The sequence below is a fragment of the Micromesistius poutassou genome, assembly GCF_964030765.1.
Source record: "Micromesistius poutassou genome assembly, chromosome: 2".
NCBI lineage: Eukaryota > Metazoa > Chordata > Actinopteri > Gadiformes > Gadidae > Micromesistius > Micromesistius poutassou.
In genome coordinates, this window is record NC_140272.1 from 8,749,289 (window position 1) to 8,775,141 (window position 25,853).

Genomic DNA, 25,853 nt, shown 5'->3' on the forward strand with positions numbered 1-25,853 from the left:
TTAATCTAGACTATAAATATTTCCCCTAAACATCAAATTAACCCTTCTCGTAGCCTACTTAGGTGTCATGATCAGACTGTGTCTATTGTTAAAAGTCTGACTGATGACTAATGCCCAAGGGAAAAAAGACCATACATGTATAATTTTGTTTATCAATTAAAGAGTTTTCTCTTTCATAAAAAATGAATCCGACGTTAGCAATATAAAAATAACTTTGGTTACTTCTTAGACTATAACTTATAATACATTCTGAATGTTTGCATTCAAATCCTAGCAGTACGCAATAATTTGTACAACATTTAAACAACAGACTCTCAGGAAGATCCTCCAACAGGAAAATTCATATTCAATATTCATTAAAATATCAACAGTGAAATCAGGGAAGAGCCATTAAAACATCTAAAATATTACGGTAAAAGTATACATTTTGTATTAGACAATCTTTAATATCTTTACTTCTTACACTATATAGCGTATAATACATTCTGAATACATTCTGAATGTTTGCATTCAGAGATGGTTCATCTTCAGTCCGTTTCGTTTGGTGGGTCTGCTGGGCGGTGTCGGTGGGGTGAAGACGAACAGTGTTGGGATGGAATTTGGCTTGAGCTTCCTAACACCATCAGCTCTGTGACTCTAACTGTGTCTCATCGAAGTGGTCCTACAAACGGAGTCAGACATTTTAATGCAATTTCAAAGAGAAAGTAAATGATGGTAATGGATTTTCACAGAATGGCATCTAACCAATGCATAGTTATTGCATGGATTACATAAGCGCTTTGGCACCATGCTGTTTGCACTAGACTCTAGACAAGAGTAACATAAATCTCTCCAGCAAACATGAACTGACCATGTATTATCTAACTCGAGAAATAGCTGACCAAGCAATGCTGCAAAAGGGCATTTGTTTGCAATATATCCACATGATTTCTGTGCAAAGTTAATCACAATCTTTCTGACATGCATGAACATAAACAAAGACAATGCAGCCGGTGTTTTGAAAGAATGCAGGGTAAAATGCGGCAGTGCAGAAAGATAGCACGTCAAGTAGGCTAGCCTTGCAATGATGTAGTATTAATAGTTGTCATTATTCTAAAAATTGCATAGATTTTCACAGAATGGCATCTAACCAGTGCATACTTATGCATAAAAGAGCCTGGTGGAAAAATACAGATGGCAGATGCAGGTTTTGTCCAGTTCAGTGCTAGCATTAGCATAAAAAAGGCGCAAAGAGCTAGCGAGCATGGTGTAGCTTAACACTACTAGGCTAAGTTCAAATCAAATTCACTTTGGTTAGTACTTTTTTCGAAGCATGCCATGAATTGATGGGGTACAATAATATTTTCCAAATGTGTTTTCTTTACAAAGTCTATGATAGAAATGTTCTTACCTCACACAACAAGGAAAAATTTTTCGGCTTCCAGTTCATCCTTCTGACCCTCTGCTCCCACAATTTCCTCCTAGTAGGGTCCTGAGGGAAATGATGCAGACGTTTACCACGTCCGGGCCTTAGAGAGCAACCATAGGCTACACAACACGACATTTTCTTTCGAAAAGTAATGATATTACAGATATATATTCCTCTCTTGTAAGTTGTCGCACTTGCCTTGATAGCATGGTAATGGCGATTGATTAATGTTTGGTCTGTAAGATGGCGTACACAAAACACGTGACTACCTTTGAACCAATCCACGACAGAATTGTCCTGAACGTTCTAAACAGAGTTGGCGGAACTCTCTCTATATACGGCTCTGGCCCTGGGAAGAACTTGTGCTGAGGGATAGTGGATGTCACATATTCTACTCTGGCCACCTGTGATCGGTTCTTTTAAGTAATCTTACACAAGATGGCGTTCTTGAATGTCATTGGTACGCAAAGCACAGCCGTAGGAACTCGGCGCTTGCGCCGAGTTCCGAAGTCCTGTGCTTCAAGTACCAATAATGACATTCAAGAACACCATTGAGTGTAAAATTGCAAATCAATAACACAAACCATCTTCATTATCAACAATATTGTAAAATGTTTTCATATTGTGGGTTAATTTGCCCTCAAATTCAAGCTTTCTGCCCGAGTTCATCTCCATCAGAAAATAGTTCCTATAGTAAAAGCGCCTCGTTCCTACTGCGCAAGTGAAACGATGTAACAGTTGAACGTTGTTATGGAAACTAGGCTCATGAAAGTAGTTTCAGCTAGTTAGCGTAGCGATACTTTCTGTAATTAGGCACATTATTTTTGTCCGTTCTTTCACCAGGCATTTAAACACACTCTAGAATGGGAATTGACCAATCAGAGTGCTTGCTTAAACTTGTGTGTTATTGAATACCACATTAAGTCAGCTTTACAAATTTTCTCATTTTTCTCATGGACAGCACCAGATAGGCTTGAATGACGGGGATATGGATCAGTATACACCGGAATGGTCCTTCAACAACAAAGCTAAAATGACAGACAACTTCATATTGGATATGACAATCCAATTTGAGATGCCTGGCTCCCTACAAGACATGTAGTATGTGATGTGAGTTTGAATTGAAAATCATATTTCTTAATGTCCTCAAACAGGAAACTGATCCAGATGACGTGGCTGCCAAGGGAGTCACTGTGGGAATTCTGTATGTCCTGTGTGGCTGAAGCCTCATCCCCCAAGATCCAAAACATCGCACTCATCTTAGAGGAATCCATAGTAGTAAAGGACCTTCCGGATACTCCCATGGCCTACCTTCTCGGCCTCCTTTATGCACTCAATATTTCCTATCCGGAGGACCTTAAGTACACCTTTGAAACACGTGTTCCTGGATAATGGCCCAAAATGCTCTGTGTGCGATCTCTAAAGAAAAAGCTTTGTCTTGTCTAAACGTTGCAAAAAGAAAAGTGAAATAAAGAAACAGGTTTTCCCTCTTGGAGTCAGCTCTGATTAGCAGCTGTGAAATTTGACAAGTTCACATAATTGATTTGTGTTGTGTTCTCAGACTAATTGCTGGTTAATAACTCAAAAGTTTGTAAAATGTGTGTTACACCCATTTGTAAGTTATGTAGTTATTGCTAATAAGGCAACGTGAAATTTGACATTGATTTATTTTATTTATATTTTTCTACATTGTTACATTGATTGTTCTAGCAAAATGTTAATGCAGAATGTATTTTCAAGTTAGACCTGTGAAGCCATACGTGTCAAGACAGCTGTGAATGACATGTTATGTGAATTTTAACAGAACTTTTTCATGTTAATTCTCTTGATGCCCATAGTCATCTCTGACCAGAAGCTGGCAAACTAATGTTTTAAGTGTTTATCACACATTTTATTGTCTTAAATTGTATTTTAGATGCATCTGAGCAGGGATTATTGTTCTAGCATAAGTGTAACTGAATGTTTTTCAAGTTATACCTGAATATTTGGCCATATTGTTGAATTTGAAATTCACACTTTGATCACTGACTAGCAGCTGTGAATGACATGTCATGTGAAATTTAACACTGAACTTTTTCATGTTAATTCTCTTGATGCCCATAGTCATCTCTGACCAGCAGCTGGCAAACTAATGTTTTAAGTGTTTATCAAGTGAAGAATGGGGGGATCGCACACTAGGGCTGAGAAGTTCCAAAAGTATTTTAAAAGCCGAAACAACAATTACAGGACACATAAACAAGGGGAAACGTTTCGGGTCTAGCCCTTCATCCGTGTTCCTTGTACGTGATGCGTTACAGGGCGCAGCGGCCTTTTATAGGCTCGCCTGCCAATCACCCAATCACCCCAAGACGCGAGTGTGTTTGGGGTCACAGTGTATCCAAATCACCAAAGTTACAACTTACACCACAGGTACTATAATATAATTATATACAAACATGTACAGGAGATATAACATTTGTATACAGAAACATATAGTCACATTTTAATAGTGATACCATATTTAAATTTAAAAAAAATATATATATATAAAACATTTAGAAAAAGGTACACATCACCCTTATCAAAAGCAATATCATCATAGCACATTAGGTTATCTTGCGTCCATGTTGGCCTAGTCCATTATTCAAACAACTATTCTAATTACAACAGTTACAGCGAACATGTTCAGGTAAATTCATCATTGATACCACATAGACGGTCTCCTAAGATCAGTTCAGACCAAAGATTCGCGACGCAACGAGACTCTTTTGGGACGTCAGGGGAAAAGTTGCAGCAGTGTGAACTGGTCGTCGCAAGGCGGCTAATGCCGTTGCAAGGAGTCCCCAAAGATTGAACATGTCAAATCGCCAGGTCCAGTTTTAGAACGCAACGATGTGGCTATTTCTCTTCAGCCAATCAGGACACAGCACAACAATTTAGGCTTATTAAATACAAGTTGTAGATGCTAACGGTATTATCTTTGGTTTTACACCGCACTTATTTAACATGCCCTGCAAATGTATAAATCAGTGTTCGAATTACGTGGGAGCCAGAGGGAACCGAGCTCCCAAAAAGGCAAAGTCAAAAAACTGAGGGGTCTCATATCTGAAGGTGTCTGCCATATTTGGCATTGTAATTTCATCTTAAACAACACTCATCCATCCCCGTGCAGTCTCTTACCATTAAAGATGTTAGATTAAAATATAGGCTAGCCTACGTCACGTAGACTGACTCATTTCACGGATTCCTGTGAGACCGGGTTGCCTTAATTACATCGGTCGCATTTGTCAGGTGAAAACTAAATGTCAAGGGAAAGAGGCGGTGGTTGAAAAAAGTATTTCGATCGCTTATTAAGTTCACTCGTGGCGTGTAATGATTTATTCGTTTCCCTGTATCATTTCCTTAATTTAGAAGACAGTTAAAAAAAAATTATAAAAAAATATATATTAAAAAAAATTATCAAAAAAAATGAAAAAAAAATTACCTAAAAAAAATTAAAAAAAAATTAAACGAAAAAAATAATAATAAAAAAATTGGACCTGCGCACAAATGTTTTTTTTGGGATCTGCGCGCGCATCTTTTTTTTGGACATGCGCACGCGCATCTTTTTTTGGACTTGCGCGCGCATGTCCAAAAAAAAGATGCGCGCGCAGATCCAAAAAAAGATGCGCATGCGCATGTCGAAAAAAAAGATGCGCGTGCGCATGTCCAAAAAAAAGATGCGCGCGCAAGTCCAAAAAAAAACATTTGTGCGCAGGTCCAATTTTTTATTATTATTTTTTAAATTTATAAATCTTTTTTTATAATTTTTTTATATAATTATTTTTTTCTAAAAAATATTTGATACATTTTTTCATAATTTTTTTGATATAACTTAATATAATTTTTTTTTTTTACATAATGATATAATTTTTTTTAATCTGTTTTTATATATTTTTTTTTATAATTATCATTTTTTATTATCTAATAATAGGTAAGACCGCACGGGGATGGATAATGAGCGTTGTTTAAGATGAAATTACAATGCCAAATATGGCAGACACCTTCAGATATATGAGATTGGTTCCCTCTGGCTCCCACGTAATTCGATTTATACATTTCAGAGCTGCCAACTTGCACCGTGTGACACTCGTTTTTGCCTGCTTACACACGCCCCACATCACCCCCCCCCCCCCCCCCCCCCGTCAATCCCGATAGTCGGTCCGTTCGTCCCCCCCGTCAACAATCACGATCGCCCCCCCCCCCCCCCCCCCACAGTCAACATTTAAGCCCAGTTCAGACCAAAGATTCGCGACGCAACTGCTTGCAACTCCTTGCGGCGAGACGGGCGGAGACGTTCTAAAAACTGGGCAGTTCACACTGCTGCACCGGGCGGCGACGGCAGGTGGTCTCCCTAGCAACTGTGAACGCTCTGGCACAGCTGAGAGCCGCATAAGCATCACTTCCATCCTGCTAAAAAGTAACCTAACTTAGGTTTGCGATTAGTTTTATTTTGGTTGAGAGTAGGCTAGAGTTGCTGTGTTTCGCCATTCTCCACTACTTCTGCATTGTAGTAATTCGCTGGAGCTTTGTTTAGATCCCGCTAGTTGGATACATTGCATTCTTTCGTAGTGGCGACTTCTCGACTGCAAGGGAAGCTCGGCTTCCCCTAAAATTAAATGGTCAGATATATACGGCATTTCAGAATGTTAGTAAACAATAGCCGTAACGACACTTCCGGGTGGCAGAACGAGCGGCTACCACTGACCAGAAGCCATCCAGCCGGCTGTAAACACAAATAATAATGAATAATAATAAATAAATAACAATAAAGACTATGTCACACAGTCAACAAAACATTGTTGTTGATCTGAAGTTGAAACGATGACGAAAACTAATATATATATATATATATATATATATATATATATATATATATATATATATATATATATATATATATATATATATATATATATATATATATATTAATGAGACGTCCCGTAGCACCCCGCAAGAAGAAAATCATTAATTCAAGCCATTTACTCTGTTTTCTCGATCGTGGAAGGGTTTGTTTACTAGTGGTGCCAACGGAAAATGCATCGGCTTTTGCCACCCGGAAGAACCTAGTGTGACGTCATGGTGAATTGCCGTATACTGTTGTGTTAACATTTTGTGGCATTCGACGGTCGAGGGACCAATAAGATAATGTTTAGTTAAGGAACTAGTGACAAGTTGCCAACAACGCCACCCCAGGAATTTCACCTGGAGAGTTAGATTAACCTAAGTTAAAGCACACAAGTTCGTTTACTAATGAAAGCTTGAGACTGGGTCCAGCATACAAATTCAATTCCTTTTAATTAATATACATAATCTTTAAACATGACTTCTCAATAAAATATGTTCACACAACCACACTAAAGTGAACTCACACACACACACACAACACAAATACACAAAAAGGGGAGGGCAAATAACTAAATGGGGTTTAAATCAGGGTTAAATCACTTCAACCCACAACTTAAACAAACCCAATAAATGCAAACAAAAGAAAACTAACAAAGAAAATAAATCAAAAGTAATGGAGATTTATCCAAACTGATAAATCCAAATAAATAAGTAAAGCAATTAAGCCAAACCAAAATAACTAAGAAAACGAATTAAACCAAAACAAACATGCAAAGCAACCCACAAAACACAAATAATATCATCAATAAGATCGGTTAGAAGTCGGTTAAATGAATAGGTTAAGATAATGAGAATGGGGATGAGGCAGCAATCACCATACTCTGTGGCAGGTACAGCACAGTAGGAGATGCAGAGTAGGATGGATGTGTTGGCCATATAAACCAGTGGACAAAACAGCAGCCGGCCAACAGCAGCGTGAAGAGGGGGGGGGGAACGTGCTGGCAGAAACCGCCCACACACACACGTCAACCCTGCCATAGAAAAATACATTTGTGGTAGAGGCTGAACAACTGTAATAACTTGAGTTAGCGTCATCTTATCCACATACCGTCAGTTGAATGAACATCACTAAAGGGGAGGAAGGGGATCACTTGATCACGCAGCTGAAGTGCAACTCGATCACTCAGCTGATCGCTCCCCACTGCAACAGGTGGAGGGGGAAAACACTCGCACGCCCTACAACTGCAGCCGATACGGGAGAGGGAAGACCCGGCCAATGAACTGCCTGAGGGATGGAAGCCAATGTTGAGGACTTGTGCAAAGTTTAGAATGTACACAGATGCACACAAAACGCAAAAACGCAAAAAAAAGCATACCAAACGACGGCGAGCTGCACGATCCAGCTAAAGGCGATCAGGTGAGGCGGCCAGGTGCGGTGATAACAGGAGGCGGGGCAGCCAGGAGCTCCCAGACAAGAGGGCTCCCAGTGCACAACCACTCACCTTTATAGGCAGCGCACCCAACAGTGATAGGCCGGCTGACTCCTTCTCATACACTTACGTGTTTAATTTGCGTATGTTTAGACAGATGGGCGTGCACACACACGCGCACCAAGCATCACCCGCATTCATTCATTATTTTAAACACTCACTCGCGGTAAAACTATGTTTTCTCACGATCAAATACTCATCAATCCTAAAAGTAATGGGCTTGTACACGATGTCTTTGTCAAGAACATATGTGTTTGCTGTACGGTGTTTGCAGATGCATTGATTTAAAAGTAGGCCTACAATTTACCGCTGTATAAGCTGTTCTTTCCCAAATAATTTAAACAATCATTTACCCTAAAACTAGATTTTGTTTTGGAGGCCTGGAATATACTTTCTCGAATGTATTATTGTTGTTATTATTATTATTATTATTATTATTATTATTATTATTATTATTATTATTATTATTTTAACGCATGGCATAGCTTACTATACTTCATTCATGTTCATTCATGCAGCCCTATGGAAATGTTTCCACAATCCACACGCTATTTCTATGCAGTTTCACACGTATGCATAATCTTTGACATCATAATATTTAACATGCAAGTGTAGTGGTGCCTGGTTGCTGCGGGGGACAATCAGCTTTGCGCCGGGTGCAAACTAGCAACGACACATGCGTCGGTGTAGAAAGTAAATTGCGCCGGGCGCAAGATAGGGCCCTTCTTCTGTTTGGCGCACATGGCTAATTTGCATACGCGCACAGGACTGTCGGAATGGGAACACGTCGGACTGGCAGCATGTAACCATAACAACGGCTAACGTGTAACGGTAACGGTGGTCCCGTTAAAATAATGTCAATGAATCAGCTCAAGCCTAACGTTATCTACAATCGTTGTTCTGGAACCAAAGATAAGGATCTACAACTTGTAGGCCTGATTGGCTGAAGAGAAATAGCCACATCGTTGCGTTCTAAAACTGGACCTGGCGATTTGACATGTTCAATCTTTGGCGACTCCTTGCGACGCCTTGCGACGACCAGTTCACACTGCTGCAACTTTTCCCCTGCGACGTTCTAAAACCGCCTCGTTGCAAGTCGTTACGTCGCGAATCTTTGGTCTGAACTGGGCTATAGAAACACAACGAGGACCCTCTGCCCCGCCTCCTGCTGGTGGTGCTCAGTTATATACAACACATGGTAACCATGTGAGTTTTACTGAATGTATAGTATTCAAATGTCCTTCTATTCCATTCTATTTCCTCTTCTGCTTATTAATGTCAGTGTATAAGTAGCAATAGCACAAGCAGTAGAGATTAAACACTACTATGCTACACTACTATACTATGTATAGGCTACTATAAAAAAGACAAAGAAATACTTTTAAGAATAGGCCTGGTCTCTCTCTCTCTCTCTCTCTCTCTCTCTCTCTCTCTCTCTCTCTCTCTCTCTCTCTCTAAAGAAAGAGACTCTGAACTGCAGTCTAGTCATTAAGTGTAGTGCAGAGGCAGGCACATAAACACACACACTGTCAGTTACATCAAAACTCATACTTTATTTTTTTTTATGTATAGCAATACCATTTACATATTAAATAACACTAGAATAGAATGCTTTGATATAGCTTTCAACAAAACCAAACATATTTTTTTATCTTCATTTAATGTTACAAAAGAAGAGGGCCACCTGTCTGCGTTGGGAGATGGAGCGAGGAAGGGAGGACAGGAGGTTCTTCATCCCCACTTTCATGGGACAGCCAAGTCTGAGCCTCTGGAGGAGTGGAGCCCAGCCAGAGGGAAAACATTTGAGTAACTTCACATTCACCACCTGGCACTCAATGGAAGGCATGGAGGAGGAGGAACTGGGATTTGATGACGAACCACAGACAACCAGTTTTCCTTATTTTACCACCACAACAAAACAGCAAGTTGAAATAAGAGACAGAGTCACGAGTTGAGAGAGAGAGAGAGAGAGAGAGAGACAGAGTGTGTGTGTGTGTGAGAGAGAGAGAGAGAGAGAGCTTAATATTAAAATATAAATTCTATGATTATATACCTGAAATACCTGTGTTGGAGGAACACCCTGCAAGCGTACGTTAACACAAGAGAATCCACAAGCAGAGGAGTGGCTGACATATTCACAGAAGGAGTTGCACTAGGCAGTTTCCTCGAAGGTTGAATGACTAATGACTAATTCAAATAAAATGGGAGAAATTTTAAATTTTGTCAAATCAAACTATTCTGATTGTACAAAACAAATTGCACCTGTTAAAAGGTCAGATGAGCAAGTGCTCCAGTCTCCAGATAAGCCTCACAAGCAATGTGATTTGTATTGATAGTGTAAAAGGTGTCAATGAAGGCAACATGAGAACAGTGACGGTTACTGGAGAACTCACTAGGAGGAGGAGGACTCACTAGGACTCAATAGGAGGACTCACTAGGAGGAGGGACTCACTAGGAGGAGGACTCACTAGGACTCAATAGGAGGACTCACTAGGAGGAGGACTCACTAGGAGGAGAACTCACTAGGAGGAGGACTCACTAGGAGGAGAACTCACTAGGACTCACTAGGAGGACTCACTAGGAGGAGGACTCACTAGGAGGACTCACTAGGAGGAGGACTCACTAAGACTCAATAGGAGGACTCACTAGGAGGAGGACTCACTAGGAGGACTCACTAGGAGGAGGACTCACTAGGAGGAGGACTCACTAGGAGGAGGACTCACAAGGAGGAGGACTCACAAGGAGGAGGACTCACAAGGAGGAGGGACTCACTATGAGGAGGGACACACTAGGAGGAGGAAACACTCAGACAGACAGAATACCAGTCTGGCTGGATATTGGGAGACTGGCTGTCAACCCATTTGAATACAAATTTTATCTCTGTTTTTCTAATTGAACACATTGCAGCTTTGTCAAAAAACATGAAACCTTAAACACAAACACACAACATTTTCAATGTATATGAATGCTAATGCGTACGTAATTAAATACATTGACCATTATAATCTTGACAAAAAAAATGCATGAATGCAAATAATGCATAATATGTCATGGATATTTTGTGCAAATCCTGTGTTAACAACTATGAGCTGAAAAAACTATGTTGACAAAATGAAGCTATTTAAATGTACCGAAACTTTGTACCAAATGTACCAAGATATCTTAAACCAAAGAATGCTCGTACTCACAGCGATATCTGGACCAATCATGGTTTTGTGTAGCAAGAACAGAAGGGTGAGGTGTGTGACCTTTGCTTGTTTACATGTCGATGAGTTGAGTCTTTGGTAAAAGTGGAAACCTTAAACAGCATTTACCCTTAACATTAATAATAAGTGAGAAGACATTTGACTGTGGGTGTCATTGTGCTGTAAAGTCCTTCATATTTCAAGTGTTTATTTAATATCATCAGTCAGAGCAAAAGAAAAACTGTACAACAGAAGGTACAGAAGTAAACGTTGTGTCCGAACATTTAATATAATATAGTGTGTGTGTGTGTGTGTGTGTGCGTGCGTGCGTGCCTGTGTGTGTGTTCATGTGAGCGTGTGTTTGTAGTTTTTTCATAGTTATGGTAGCACTACACTTCATCAAAGATAGGAAAATATAATTGACCTTAAACTTGGAAAAAACATTTTTGAATCATCTCTGAGGAGAGAGAGAGAGAGAGAGAGAGAGAGAGAGAGAGAGAGAGACAGAGAGGGAGAGAGAGAGACAGACAGAGAAAGAGACAGAGCGACAGAGCCAGACAGAGAGAGAGACAGAGAGAGAGAGAACAATTGGATAAATCAGCATGTAAGGAAACAGAAGCTATGTACAAAAGGCCCTACAGAAAGAACAGAAGAAACAACTCCAGATCGCTCTCGTTCCAACTCTCAACACGTGGTACTCCTCCTCAAGGGTAGAAGAAGAACAACGATGGAACCAGGGTTTCTGGTCACACCATCGGTTCTTCACTTCTTCTTCTGAGTTTCCTGCTCATGGAGGCCATCAGCGTGGGGTCTCTGTGCCGGTGGGCGGTGTGGACATATACACAAGGCTGTGAGTTTGGATGGCCTAGCAACATAGAATACAAGGGAGAGGGGCCCCTGAGCCCAACGCGAGGGCTTGGTGGGACCCCCACGCCTTGTGAAGAGCTAGTGAAGAGCTAAGCTAGGGGAGGCCATCTTGTGTTCCCAATACAAAAACAGAGATTTACTGGTCCAAGGATGGAGGCCACAAAGGACATGTACAAAATCACAAAACGTATTATGATAAGGATATATTTATATATGTATACATACAGTATTTCCATATATTAAAACTCATAATAAGAAGAATCATACAAAGAAATCATAAAAGTTCACAGTCGCAGTTTCATCACTTAGGGTATGTTGACATGGGTGTGTATGGTTAGCCTTGGGATAGTGAGAATAAGCCTAAGAAATAAAAACAATGGAAAAGTACAAAGCAAGCACTACTTCTCTCTGCGGTATTTGTACCACACTCTCATGTTGTGGGATAAATAAGCGGTATATGAGTCACATGAGCCGAGTGGAGTTGGTTTATGCTGAGTGAAAAAGAACAGCATACAAGTGGCTGAGGCCCATGAGAAGTCTCCTCTCTTCAATGTCACTTTATGCAAACAGACCAGTAGGGGGCAGACAAAACAATGTTCTTCACAGAAGCCGTTGGTTTAGGGCAACAATAGCCATGGAATGTAAAAATAAAAAACCAAAGAAGAAGAAGAAAAGCTAAGTAGGTCAGCTTTAGTATAGGCAGTAACACTGACGTTATATAGTGCACACAAGAACAGACAGCAAGTGTTTCTCGTCGCGGTCGCCACTGTGGGAAAAAAAAACTGCAGGTGCAAACCCCTTTTCAGTAGAACGTTAAGACAGAAAATGGCAAGAGAAAGAAAAATAAATATCAAAACTTTTCATCAGTGTAAAAAAGTAATCAGGTTATCCATATGAACCAAGAGTCTGGCAGAAAAGGCCTCAAAAAGTCTGGTGTCCACACTAGTCCTCCTGACACTCTAGAAAGGTAGGTGCGCCCTGGTCCGCATGGGGGTGGGGGGGTAGGGGTAGCGGTCCTGGGGGGCCTGGGGAGACGAGCGCATGGCTCCGGACCCTGTAGTTAGTGCTGCTGCCTTGTGGCTCTCAGACCAGAGACTCCAAGCTCTCGTCCTGGTCGGACTGGTCTGACATGGAGACCATGGTTCCGTTCAGGTCGTGGGTCAGCCCCGGGCCGCTGGTCTCCTTGGTGCTGACCAGGCTCAGCAGGGCGGTGTAGAGGAACTGGTACTGGTCCTGTGGGCGGAGCAGGAGTACAGAGAGAGGAATTGTCAGCCCTCCTGAATGTAATCACCTGGCGGAGGGGGATAACGTTTCTACCAGACAAACTGCCCCTGCACACCTGCTGTGTGTCCACCTTAATTATTAACCTCTGCTTAAGGGCATGTCACACATGCATGGACACACGCAAATGCACACACTCATGCAGGAACACACACACACACACACACACACACACACACACACATGTAGGAACACACACACACACACACACACACTCACGCATGCAGGAACACACACACACACACACACACACACACACACACACAAACTCACGCATGCAGGAACACACACACACACACACACACACACACACACACACAATTGAAACCCTTATGCATTATGTTATTACTGATGGCAGAAGGAGGCTGCCTTGGACAAACACTAGCTGTTTGGAACACTGAGTATCAGCCACTTGCAGTACGACGACTTAGCAAGACCAAAGAAAACATTGACAGCGCATTCAAACTGAAAAGAAAGTAACATGAAGTGGATCCTTCTGCGGCGGTCTTACAATGTGTGTGAAGACGCCGGGCCGCATGAGGTTGATCATCTTGGCCACCTGGTAGACGTCCACCGCACTCTCACTCTCCAGCTGCTGGGACAGGGTGCTGAGGGCACACAGCATGCCCGCCGACACAGCACCCCACCTGGGCAGGCAGACACACGCACAGGGCTTAGGCTGGAGGCCACCTCATGGCGAAGACTTTAGAGAAGAGTGAGCCAACATTACTTCTTTCACATGGCTGCCATCTAAAGGTCGGATAGCAAGCAGGCGGAAACACAACCATGATCACATGATGTGTTCCATACCAGGTTAACGTGGTTAGTATTTGGGCTGTAGCCTAATCTGGATTTGTGAAGCACTTATGGTTATCAAACGGATCAGTCTAATCCACCATGACGCTGTGCTGCATGTGTGTTGCTTCTCTACTCTCATTTTTACTGAATCAAATTCTTAAATGTAATCTTTCAACATCCCTACAACCCTAATGTTTGTAAAAATGAAGATTTAAGAGAGACACACATCAAATGGATTACTTAAACATTGGTATTGCCAACATGACCCCAAAGCTCATTCTAGACCCCTGCAAAGCAAGACAACAGCCAATACGTCAAGCAATGGTTCAAAGCTCTCCGCAGGGGGCCTCGCTCACAAGGTGTGAGCGAGGTGTGTGTCAGCGCCGTCGTCCTGTTTATAACAGAAACACAACAACGACTACGCCCTGACCGGCCCTGACGTGCTTCACTGCGGTGAGAAGACGCTGCCATCGCATCACCCCCTGACCCACGGTGTTTAACCAAACCAAGGATGTCAGTAAGGAGAGAATGGGGTGAGAACTCAGAATGAATACCTATTGGGAGGGAAGAGGTGTTTCAGGATACCTCTCTCTATGTTTCTACACACTTGGCCTGGCGAGGTGAGGACCAAGCCAGGGTTACGGTGAGCTCCATTGGGTGGTCCCCGGGGGCCTCGGAGCGCCTTGATAAACCTGGCATGTCTCCTCTTCTATTAGGGGCCCTGTCAAGAGCAATGGAGGGCCCGGCTAATGGCCGCGTACCTCTGAATAACAAGCATGTAGACAATTACCTCAGACGTTTGGCTGACACCGGGCGGAAGACGGGGCCACGGACACGACATGGAGAGCTCAATTAGTTTCCCTTAAAGCTGATCTTCATTATTCTAATGAATAAACATGGCAGGCCCACTGGATCGTGGTTGTTCAACCACTCTAATGCGTGTCAATACTTAAGACAAACTTCATTATCCCTAATTGGGCCACCTTCTGGAGGTAACTGGCAGGACACGGCTGCGGACCGGAGCTCACGGAGCAGAGGCATGCTCACTGCTTTAGAGGGCCTTTTGGTGGACCTACGAGGTACTTCAGCTGGTGGACACCAGGTAGATATAACCTGGAGTTCCCCATGGAGCTCCAGGTACACTGAGGCCAAGTGTACGGACAATACAAAACGTTACAGAGTGGTAACACATCAAATGTTCAGCATTATAAAATAATGTAAAGAGTAAAAAGTACTAGTATTAGTCACTTCACAATGAAAAACATACAGTAACAGTAGATAGGTGATTTTGTTTTTTTTCCCTTACATTATTTTGCAATTGATTCCCAGAGTGTGGGGCGCAAATTTTATATAGCTTTTTTTTCAGACACGTGCAGGCATCACGTCAGTTTGAACAATGAACCGTGAACTGTGATAAAGGGTGGAGGAGGTATAGGGTGGAGGAGGTAAAGGGTGGAGTTGGTAAAGGGTGGAAGTGGTAAAGGGTGGAGGAGGTAAAGGGTGGAAGTGTTGAAGGGTGGAGGAAGTTAAGGGTGGAGGAGGTAAAGGGGGACACTGACTCATCATGGACGATGGTGGGCCCGTCTCTCGTGGCGGCCTGCTCCTGGATGACCTTGAGGAGCTCGAAGGTGCTGCTGAGGGGGGCGTCAGGGCGGGGCCACTTGGGGCACTGGAAGTGACGGACCTCCAATACATAGTCGTCCTGCAGGGACACACACACACACACACATGGTGATGCGGTCAGTATTTCCCTCCTCTTACAGCCCTCCCCCCCTTTCTGGGAGCTTGTTGCGGGGGGCAGTCCAGCCTCATGCTCACACTGCATCACTCTGAGCCTGGATATAAATTCTTGTTCAGGGCAACCTTCAGGATTCAACTTTCACAAGCTCACTGAATCCGGACCTGAATGGGCTGGTGTTGGTTAAGAGAAGAAACAGAAACATGGCAGGGATCTGACTTTCTGAGTACCTGAACCAGACACATACAGAGGCAGAGACAGTAACATGCACCAGACCTTCCCCTTAACACACAGAGAGACAGAGAGGCAGAGAGACAGCAACATGCACCAGACCATCCCCTGAACACACAGAGAGACAGAGAGGCAGAGAGACAGGGAGACAGAGAGACAGAGAGACAGCAACATGCACCAAACCTTCTCCTGACCACACAGAGAGACAGAGAGACAGCAACATGCACCAAACCTTCTCCTGACCACACAGAGAGACAGAGAGACAGCAACATGCACCAGGCCTTCTCCTGAACAGACAGACAGACAGAGAGACAGCAACATGCACCAGACCTTCTCCTGAACAGACAGACAGACAGAGAGACAGCAACATGCACCAGACCTTCTCCTGAACAGACAGACAGACAGAGAGACAGCAACATGCACCAGACTTTCCCATGAACAGACAACAGGGAGACAGACAGTGTCCAGACCTGTGTGGCCTCCAGGATGAAGTCGTGGATGCTGATCTGCTCCTCGTTGGACAGACACAGGCGGTCTTTACTGATCAGGGTGACCGTGAAGGCCTCACAGTTCATGGGCTCCTCTCTGCTGGGCCAGTACACAAACTGATCCTCCGCCTGCCAGAGTAACACAACACACCGCTGGGTCACAGTCTGACACTGATGTGTGGCTGTGTGTTTTTAGTGTGTGTGTGTGTGTGTGTGTGTGTGTGTGTGTGTGTGTGTGTGTGTGTGTTGTGAGCCACCCGGCTCTGCTAGGCGACCAGGACACTCATCGACACGGGGGAGTGTCCTCACCCTCCTGCGGCCTGACCTAGCCGTCGGAAGGTCCGGGGCGAGCCCAATGAGATCGCCTGCGTGCACGGGGACACCCGCACTTATGCCGTGTGCCATGAGGTCGTGCGGACCCCCCGAGGGGCCTTCGCAGTAAGGGCCGGGAGCGTACCCAACCCCCCAGTGCCCCTACTGATCGGGAGAGACTGCCCCATCCTCCACCGGCTACGGAACGCCGAGCCAGGACCCAGACCACCCCAGCCGAGATGACGCGGCCGGTCCATCCAACACGCCTACGGAGCTCGGGCGCCCCACTCCTCCCCAGCAGAGACATCCGGAGAGGGAGAAGGCACCGGGAGAGAGATGGCCCCACACCACCAGGCACACCAGCCGCCCGCCCGGCGGGGCTCCCCGTCCGGGCCTATCGGGGACCCCAGACACCATGACAGCGTCGTAGCAGTCCGCCGTTCTCGGGGAGACAGAGAGCTCCCCACTTATGGAGCTCTCTGACTTTCCCCCAACCGGGAAGGGGTCGGACCGACCCGGACAGTTCGCCACCGCACCAACTAAAGGACGACACCCTGAAACACGCCTGGAGTCACGTGAGTGGTGCGTACCCTAGTACTTGTGTTTTATGTCACGGGTGTTAAAGGAGCTTCTTAGTCTCCTACAGGTGAAGCAGCTGAGGACTTCTGCGTATCACCCCCAGACGGACGGGCTCATTGAAAGGCTCAACAAAACCCTTAAGTAGATGCTGAAGAAGGCCATGGAGAAGGCCAGGAAGAACTGGGACCAGCTCCTTCCCCACGTCCCTTGGGTTTGCGAGGTCCCCCAGGCCTCCACAGGGTTCTCCCCCTTTGAAGTGCGATATGGACGGCGGACAAGGGGACTCCTGGACCTAGCTAAAGACCTCCGCCCATCGTACCCTGGTGGACCACGTGGAACAGGTACGGGATAGAGGCTCAGGCCTGGCCCATATTCCGGGATCACCTTCACAAGGCACAGCAGGCCCAGGCTTGGACCTACAACCGCGGGCCACAGCTGCGCCTCTTCCGGCTGGGTGAGTTGGTCCTGGTCCTCATTCCAACAGCAGAATGCAAGTTCTGCTGGCCAAGTGGCAGGGGGCCGTATGAGGCGGTCGACCGCGTGGGGGAGGTGAACTACTGGATGTGGCAGCCAGGGAGGCGTAAAACCACCCAGTTGTACCACGTTAACCTCCTCAAACAGTGGAGGGCCGGGGCAACCCCACCGGTTCCGGCTCCCTTGTTCCCTGGTCGCCTGGTGTACCGGAGGTCCCGATGGGGGCTTTATGTGTGTGTGTGTGTGTGTGTGTGTGTGTGTGTGTGTGTGTGTGTGTGTGTGTGTGTGTGTGTGAATTGCCTACCGGTCCACTGTTTGCCGGTAGCATGACAATGATCTGTGCATTGTGGTCCCAAATCATTCTCCAGAAGTCTTTGGTGGTGTGTGGCAAAGGATGCTGGGTAATGATGAACTCGTTGCTGCGGTAGTACCCCTGGGGAGCATCATGACATCATATTGTTACCTTTCTATCATCCTCATATTGTTACAGAATGGTATGAGCTGATTGGTCTGTAGTAATATCCACAACAGTCGCTGCAGAGTAGACCTGAATCAATTTGGTTTGCTAGTCGATAGTCTTATAGTGTTTTGGTTTTCTTTATATTTAAAATCTATTGACTGTGCCTCCATCAAAGCCTCGTCTAACTTTCGTCTCTATCTTTCCTCACAAGTGACCGTGCTAAGAGGAGGAGCGGCTACACGGCTAACAGGTGAGTGACAGACAGACGGTGGAGAGGTGCTCACCATTATGTAAGAGGCGTTGATGTAATCACTGCCTTTGACACCGGGCAAAGGGACCAGTCCCACCCGGGCTCGTTCCGCTGCCCAGCCGAGAGCGAGAGAGAGAGAGAGAGAGAGAGAGAGAGAGAGAGAGAGAAAGAGAGAGAGAGGGCGGGAGGGAGGGAGAGAGTTATTGATCAAAGGCTCTCCACACAGGTCTGTTAGTGCAGGTTCCCCAGACTGTTTGAGGAACAAGGCAGCCAGGGATGATGTGTTAGGTAACACCACAGATGAAGGGCGGACCACATCTGAACTGTCAGTCTGTGTCAGCGAAAAAAAGGTCTAAAAATTCTTGTTTCATAAATCCAAACATAACCTTTTTTCTTTAGCTGGAGAACCAGTGCAAATAATACATGAACCCTGTTTTGTAGTTGATATTTGGATCCCTTATTTATTCTTGGCTGTTTTTGGCTGATGAGAGTGTCCTTGGTGCCAGAACATGTGAAGAACTCTTTAACCTGGTCCCTATATTGAGATCATGTTGGGTGTGAGGTACTAATGCAGGCAGCATCTTCAACTGGTACAGTGTTGAGTGCTGCAGGCCTTATAGGGCAAGTAGCTGTAGAACAAGTCTCGGTCTAGGAAAAGTCTCGCTCTTGGACAGGTCTTGCTCTAGAACAAGCAACGCTCTAGAACAAGTCTCGCTCTGGAATCTTCTTGGCTGAAATGTCCCTATTGTCATTACAATCTCATCTCTCCTTCACCCAAACCTTTAGATACCACTAAGCTACGCTTTCTGAAGTCCAGCACAACAAAAACTCCAGCTGTCTCATGTCTCACCGTTCTCCTCCTGTAACAACTTAACTCTAGCGAGACTCCTCCGTGATCGAGATTCAGTGGAACACGATAACAAACCGACCGGATCAAGCAGAAAGTAAAGAAAGTAGTATTTCTCTGCAGGGATCCATCATGTTACACCCTAGAGAACTGAAGCCTGATGTCGTGGATATCAGCCACATCATTCTCAAAGCTGGACCCATTTCAGAAGCTGTTGTCCGAATAAGTCCCTTACAGATCATCTGAAAATGGGCTCCAGGTAAAAGAATCCTGAAGTTCTCCATTAATTATAGTCCTTAAGAAAGTACACTTACATGGCACAACTGAAGCGTTTCGATTTTTCTCCTTGTTGCAGTCTTTCTGAGCGTTGAAACATTCCACGAATCTGGCATTACACTGTGTTACCAACTAATGAACACAAGAGAGAGACAGAGAGCAAAACATGTTAGCACTAGTTTCACATTTCAGTGTAATGGGGGCACATTAAAGACATTGACACATAGTTACAAATATATATACAGTGCTATAATATGAGGACTACCATGATTACATTTCAGTTTCCTGTGTTGCAAAAGTGTAACTAGATTACCAAGACAGTTCTGTTAGTTTAGGAGCTCTGCCCCAATGCAGGCTTCAACATTGAACCCCATCAGGCACATTGTGTAATGAAATAAGACCAGCGATTTGAGTCGACACTCCACTTCGCACAGCGCCAATTTAGTTGGACTTCAATATTCCAACAATATAAAGAGCGAGGATAGGGGGAGGGAGATAAATGTAGAAAAAGACAGAGAGAAAGAGCAGAAGCCAGCTAAAAAGAGGGCCCTCATTATTTGATAAAACCAATTCTTTCAGACTTGCATTGTTGATTTTGTGTTTAGAAACACACATTTGCACATTTTCTGTATCTTCTGCATGTCGATGCCTGATCTATTACTCAAACAAGTAATGTGCAGATGCATATTGACCTTGCCCTTAATGTTCTCTTCCTTGGACAGCTGTAGCTGCCTCTGCCTCAGCTGAAGCAACGTTTAGAAACTGGATGAGAGCTGGAAAGCTGCTGTAGGAGTTGCATTGAGATTTCTACAAATCATTTTTTAATGCCTGACAAGAAATGTTATTCACATTTAACCTCTTAATCACAAGGCGTCAGTCCCAGGGCTTTACTGAAAATAACAAATCCAACAAGTTTGGGTTTGTTAGCTCTTATCCAGCTTCTTAACATTGCTACAGCTGAAGCAGAGGCAGCCAGAGGGCTAGCATCCTGCCCCTAATGAAGCTATAGCTGTCCAAGGAAGAGAATATTAAGCGGTGGTGGGCCGTCAGGGCCAGCAGGGCCTTCTCTGCTGGCCCTGTCAAAATCTAAATAATATATATATATATATTTTATTTTATTTTATTACATTAATGTGTGTCTGAACACATCTTAATTCCATATTTCTTTCAGTACATTACAATATAATTCCAGAAGGAAAACAGTTCTTTTTGTAAGGCTGAGCTCAGCTGAATAACGCATCACAGCTACATGGACCAGTGGGGCCAGCACTAGAAGTATTGCTAGCCTTCTGCTGAAGCTACCACCTTCCATTGGATAATACATTTGACTGACGTGTGTCATCAGCCAATCAAATGTTGATGTGTAGTGATAGAACGCCCCCAGGGCCCAGCAATATGCCGGCGCTGGCCCCCGGTGATGTCATCAGGGAAGTTTGAAACGTTGGCGGGTAGTGAGAGAGAGTTGATATGAACTACTATGGCCACCGCCTTCACACCACCTAGCGATCCTGTTTCTGATCTCCTTCGTTTGCCTTTTTCAAGGCGATTGTTTGGAGAGAAGAGAGTTAATTTCAAGCGATCTTTCTCAACTCTCAAGCACATTAAAACGTACTCGCGGAGTCGCGGAATGCAACTGGACAGACCCGACTCTCTGGCATCTATTGCCATCGAGAAGGAGCTGCTCATTAAACTAAAACAGGACGCCCGACTGCATGAGGTCATTTAACGTTTTTCCCTGAAAGGATTGGAGGATGGATTTCCACCGATCCGAAGTGATGGGTGAGTGTTACTTTGTACTGTGTAGGAGGAGCGATAAGGTTGTTGTAATACTTTAGTTTATAAAGCATTTTTTTGTAATGATTGGAAACATAAATATATTGCTGGAATTTGGGCAGTAGGCTAAACGGTAATGCTGTGTTTCAGTGATGCCGCTTAATAAGTAGGCCTATGTTAAATGAACCCGTTCTCAACTACTCCTGGGCTGGAGGCGGTGCACTTGTAATATTGTCGCTATACTTGAATCCATTGAAGTTGAAGTTGCGAAAGCATACGGTGAACAATATAACAACTCTGAAAACTTGTTTTTGTGTCATGTGTGTGATGTGCAATCTGGTTGCGGAGTGATATAATGAAAGATCTGATGGTGATGCCGCTTAAGTCTAGCTGCGGTAAAGCACAGTGGTGTGCGTGTGCGCTGTTGTTGTTGAAGATCATCTGTCTTGTTGTTGATGTAATGCAGTAGCGCTTAGTGTGATGCACATATAGCTTTGTTGGCTGTATCGGCACCTAATATGATATTTGTGGGCATGTCTGTGGGGGGGTGGGTGGGGCGTTATTGGGCGTTGGAGTTCGTTACTGAAGGCCCTGACTTAAACCCCACGGTACGCTACTGATATTAAGGGCAAGGTCAAGATACATCTGCACATTACTTGTTATATATATATATATATATATACAGTATATATCCAAGACTACACAGGCAATAAGATGTAATCTTGGTACCAAAAGAACACCTGAAATATATGAGATGTGGATGCTACTGCGTCAGAGTGAACACAGCTGGAACACATCGTTTTCCCCTGAAATAAATGTCCTTCTTAGTGCATCAGCTGGAAGCCCTGTGTGCATCAGATGTGGAGCTGTGGCCCTGTGGCACCACATCTGATGAGCACCTAGGCTAAGGTGTGATGTTAATACAGAGAAGGAGAGCAGAGGTTTGATGAGAGGTAGGAGGAGGCATCCCAAGTTGTGTGTGTATGGAGATGAGGAGGTTAAGCATACCCTATGACATGTGGAGAACAACAACACCAGCTCTGTGGAGCTCTACACATCCTTCCAGAGCAGCAAACTGCAATGTGAAGGAAGCAGGAATCTACAAACACTAAATACATAAATCAATAAACAGATCCTGGTCTCATCTCGGTGGCCGTCTTGGCATCACGTGACGTTCAGGTCTCAATGCCATCATGTATCTGGAGATCTCAATCTCCACAGCTGATTGGGGCCCTCACCTTGAACTGCTTGTCCAGCCGTGTGCGCCCCCTGTGGTTGGGGGTCAGAATGCTGGTGACGTAGCTGTGCAGCAGTCCTCCACACACCTCCGTCTCCTTCCCCTGGATGGCCTCGATCAGCGCGTCGTGGATGAAGATGTACTGCTCCTGGAAGGAGGAACACCCAGGTGAGAGGGGGACACACATTCCCACACGCGCACACACACACACACACACACACACACACACACACGCACACACGCAAACGCACACGCACACGCACACACACACAAGGCAACACATGCACAGACAAACACACACGCACACACAAGGCAACACATACACAGACACACATGCACAAACACACGCACAAATGCGAGCGCACACACCTACACACTATACAGCCATGTGGCAAATACCTACAAACCAACAGTATTGACACATCACACGCACGCTTCAGGTGTGGTGACATGCGGAGGATAAGACTAATGGCAGCCATCAGTGGCCTGCTGAATCACTCCATGAGCCGCTCTGAAAAGCAGCGCTGAACAGAGAGCTGCAGCTGCAGAGCGGAGATAAGCCGTGTGGACGGAACCATCTGGATGGATTCCTGGAGAACCCAGTTCTTTTTCCATGAGACACGCTCCGGGGAGATAAACACACAATCTCGCTTGTCCGGAATATAAAAAAAAAAGAGCTTTGTAACAAAAAAATGTGGAAAAGAGTGTGAGGCCTGTCACCAGTGAAATGATTTACAACACGGATGGGAACCCGGTGGGGTAAGTCATTATTTGTTATCCTATTGCGCTGCTTGGGAAATGGCTAAGTGTATGAGGATGCAAAGATGCAATTTTGAGCTCTGAAAAATGGAGCAATGAATCACCACGTGGTGAATGTAGTAATGTGGAGGAGGCGGAATTCACTACCGCTAAATTGATTTGAGTGTGCTGCTCCACGCACACACATGCTGGAGTACACACACACACACACACACACACACACACACACACACACACACACACACACACACACACACACACACACACACACACACACACACACACACACAGAGTGGGGGGCGGGGGTGTACCTCGGTCTGCACCAGGTAGTTGCGCTGGGTGCGGATGTGCTTGAGGAAGGCCAGGGCGTTGACGGAGCTCTTATCTCTGATTTGCCGCAGCATGCTGTCCATCACGATGTAGGTCCCGGTCCGGCCCACGCCCGCACTGGACACAACACACAGAGCCGCTCAGCGCGCTGCCACACCCTCTGACTGCTGCTACACCCTCTGATTGCTCCACCCTCTGACCACTCAGGCGTTCTCAGCCTTTATTCAGCGGGTGTTGAGAGTCTTAGAGAATAGTCTTCTTCTTCGCCTGCTGCGGTTCATTTCACTATTTAACACCTACATTATGTTCACACATTTCTAAAATGCTAATTTAGATCACTCCTCCTAGATCATTCAATTTAGATTGTCTACCTGCAGTGCACCAGCATGGGGCCCATGTCGGGTGTCTGGTCGGCGGAGGACCTGTGGACGAACGTGAGGACCGGCAGGGTGTACTCTGGGACGCCCATGTCCGGCCACTGAGTGTAGTGGTACTGGACCACTGTCCTCTCACACTGGGAACGGGCCTTTGGATTGGCCTTCACACCCTGGATGAGAGAGAGAGAGAGGGAGAGAGTCAGATAGACAGTATATGACAAGCTGAGGGACAAAAACAATAAATCCTACACAAACACAAACTATGTAACTCTCTATTACACAATCCCTTTCATCATTGCTCTTTGCTCACTTGGGCTACTTGGACAGGACTAGAGGCTACGGTGGAGGGGGGGGGGGGGGGGAGGGGCGTTCCTACGCGGTACACACTAGTCCCAGAGCGGTGCTACCAGACAGGTCGTGGGGAGACACCAGCTCACCTTCTTCAGGGCGGAGCTGCGCAGGGTGAAGCACCTGACGGTGTAGCAGGCGTGGACCCGGGTGCTCCGCAGCGTCACCACCACGCTGCCGTACTCCTCGCTGTTCTCCACTGGCCAGTACTGGTCACACTTCCTCTGCAGCGCGCGCACACACACACACACACACACACACACACATCACGCATCAGAGGGTTCAATTGGATAAACTAATTTCAGTCTGTGACATTATTGCTCTGGCTGTGTTTATTATGTGTGAGTGTGCATGTGTGTGTGTATGAGTGTTTTTGTGTGCATATGTATGTCTGTGGATGGGTGTGTGTGTGTGTGTGTGTGTGTGTGTGCGCACACCAGTGTGTGTGTGTGTGTGTGTGTGTGTGTGTGTGTGTGTGTGTGTGAGAGTGTGTGTACACTAGTGTAGTGGCGGCTGCTGGTCTTTCAAAGAGGGGAAGCTAATTTTCGCCTCCTTTTCAAGGAAATGCTCTGTCATACCTACTAGCTGTCTTTTCCAGTGACTTGACCAGTTTCCTCTCAATGGCCAGCAGAGCTAGGCTGCTTAAATGGTCTTGGTCCATTGTGTTAGGTGTAGGACTTGAGCCACTTTAAACAGGAGAAGCTCCTTTCTACACCTGCAGATGTAGCTCCAATTGTTGCCACTAATGAGAACAGTTTGTAAAGCTGAGGCATTGCACTGTCCAACTCCATGTCTTGAACACCAAGAAATCACACAGCTTTCCCCTGTCACCCTGCAAGTCCCGATCTGAATACAGGACTTGAAGTTCAGACCTCAGGCTCCCTGAATCAAAGTGAGGGCCAACTACCAAAACGATATTAAACTTGAACAAGGAAATGTGGGAATTATGTTAAAATGAAGCAAGGAATTGTGTGAATAAGTGTATGAAATGTACGATGAAAATTGTCTAGCAATTTCACCAAGCAAATATCAAGAAATAGGTTGCAGTTCGTCTTTCGACTTGCTTGCAAAATCCGTGATGGGACTGAGGAATGAAGACAGCTCCGGCGACTTTTTATAGTTCAAAATTGCTGTCAATCAAACGGCAACTCAGTCTTTCGCAGATCCTCCAATCATCACGCAGAAGCCCAGCCCAGGCCAGCCCACTCCTCCATTCACCCCCAGAGACGCTGAGCGTCCGTGGGAGGGACATAATCGCAGCATTATCCAATGACCGTCGACTTTCGACGCACTGAAAAAAGCTGTTCTATGCAGCCCCATTGAAGTGGACGGACGCTGAGCTTCAACAGGCAAATGCACTGTGACGCTAAGGGAATGTATGAGAAGGAAATCGAGTCAGTCGACCTGCGATAAGCAGCTGATTCTGAACGAACTCGTCTTCGAGATGGACGTGTTCTAACGCATTTTTAGTCAATGAAA

At 45.1% G+C, this 25,853-nt stretch overlaps 1 protein-coding gene across 1 annotated transcript in view; it reads right to left on the minus strand.

The window, feature by feature from the left end:
• Nucleotides 1-12,875: 12,875 nt before the first annotated feature.
• Nucleotides 12,876-25,853, minus strand: part of LOC311339370 (receptor-type tyrosine-protein phosphatase gamma-like) — a gene marked incomplete at its 5' end in the record, with an annotated part of 182,673 nt that continues 169,695 nt past the window's right edge. Inside the window, 11 exons of the mRNA XM_084464745.1 lie at nt 12,876-13,049; nt 13,609-13,744; nt 15,455-15,597; nt 16,335-16,481; nt 18,022-18,150; nt 18,462-18,538; nt 19,589-19,682; nt 22,562-22,708; nt 23,631-23,766; nt 24,021-24,196; nt 24,464-24,598. Coding sequence (XP_084320871.1) covers nt 12,900-13,049; nt 13,609-13,744; nt 15,455-15,597; nt 16,335-16,481; nt 18,022-18,150; nt 18,462-18,538; nt 19,589-19,682; nt 22,562-22,708; nt 23,631-23,766; nt 24,021-24,196; nt 24,464-24,598 — 1,470 coding nt within the window. The 3' untranslated portion in view covers nt 12,876-12,899. The remainder of the gene's footprint in view (nt 13,050-13,608; nt 13,745-15,454; nt 15,598-16,334; nt 16,482-18,021; nt 18,151-18,461; nt 18,539-19,588; nt 19,683-22,561; nt 22,709-23,630; nt 23,767-24,020; nt 24,197-24,463; nt 24,599-25,853) is intronic.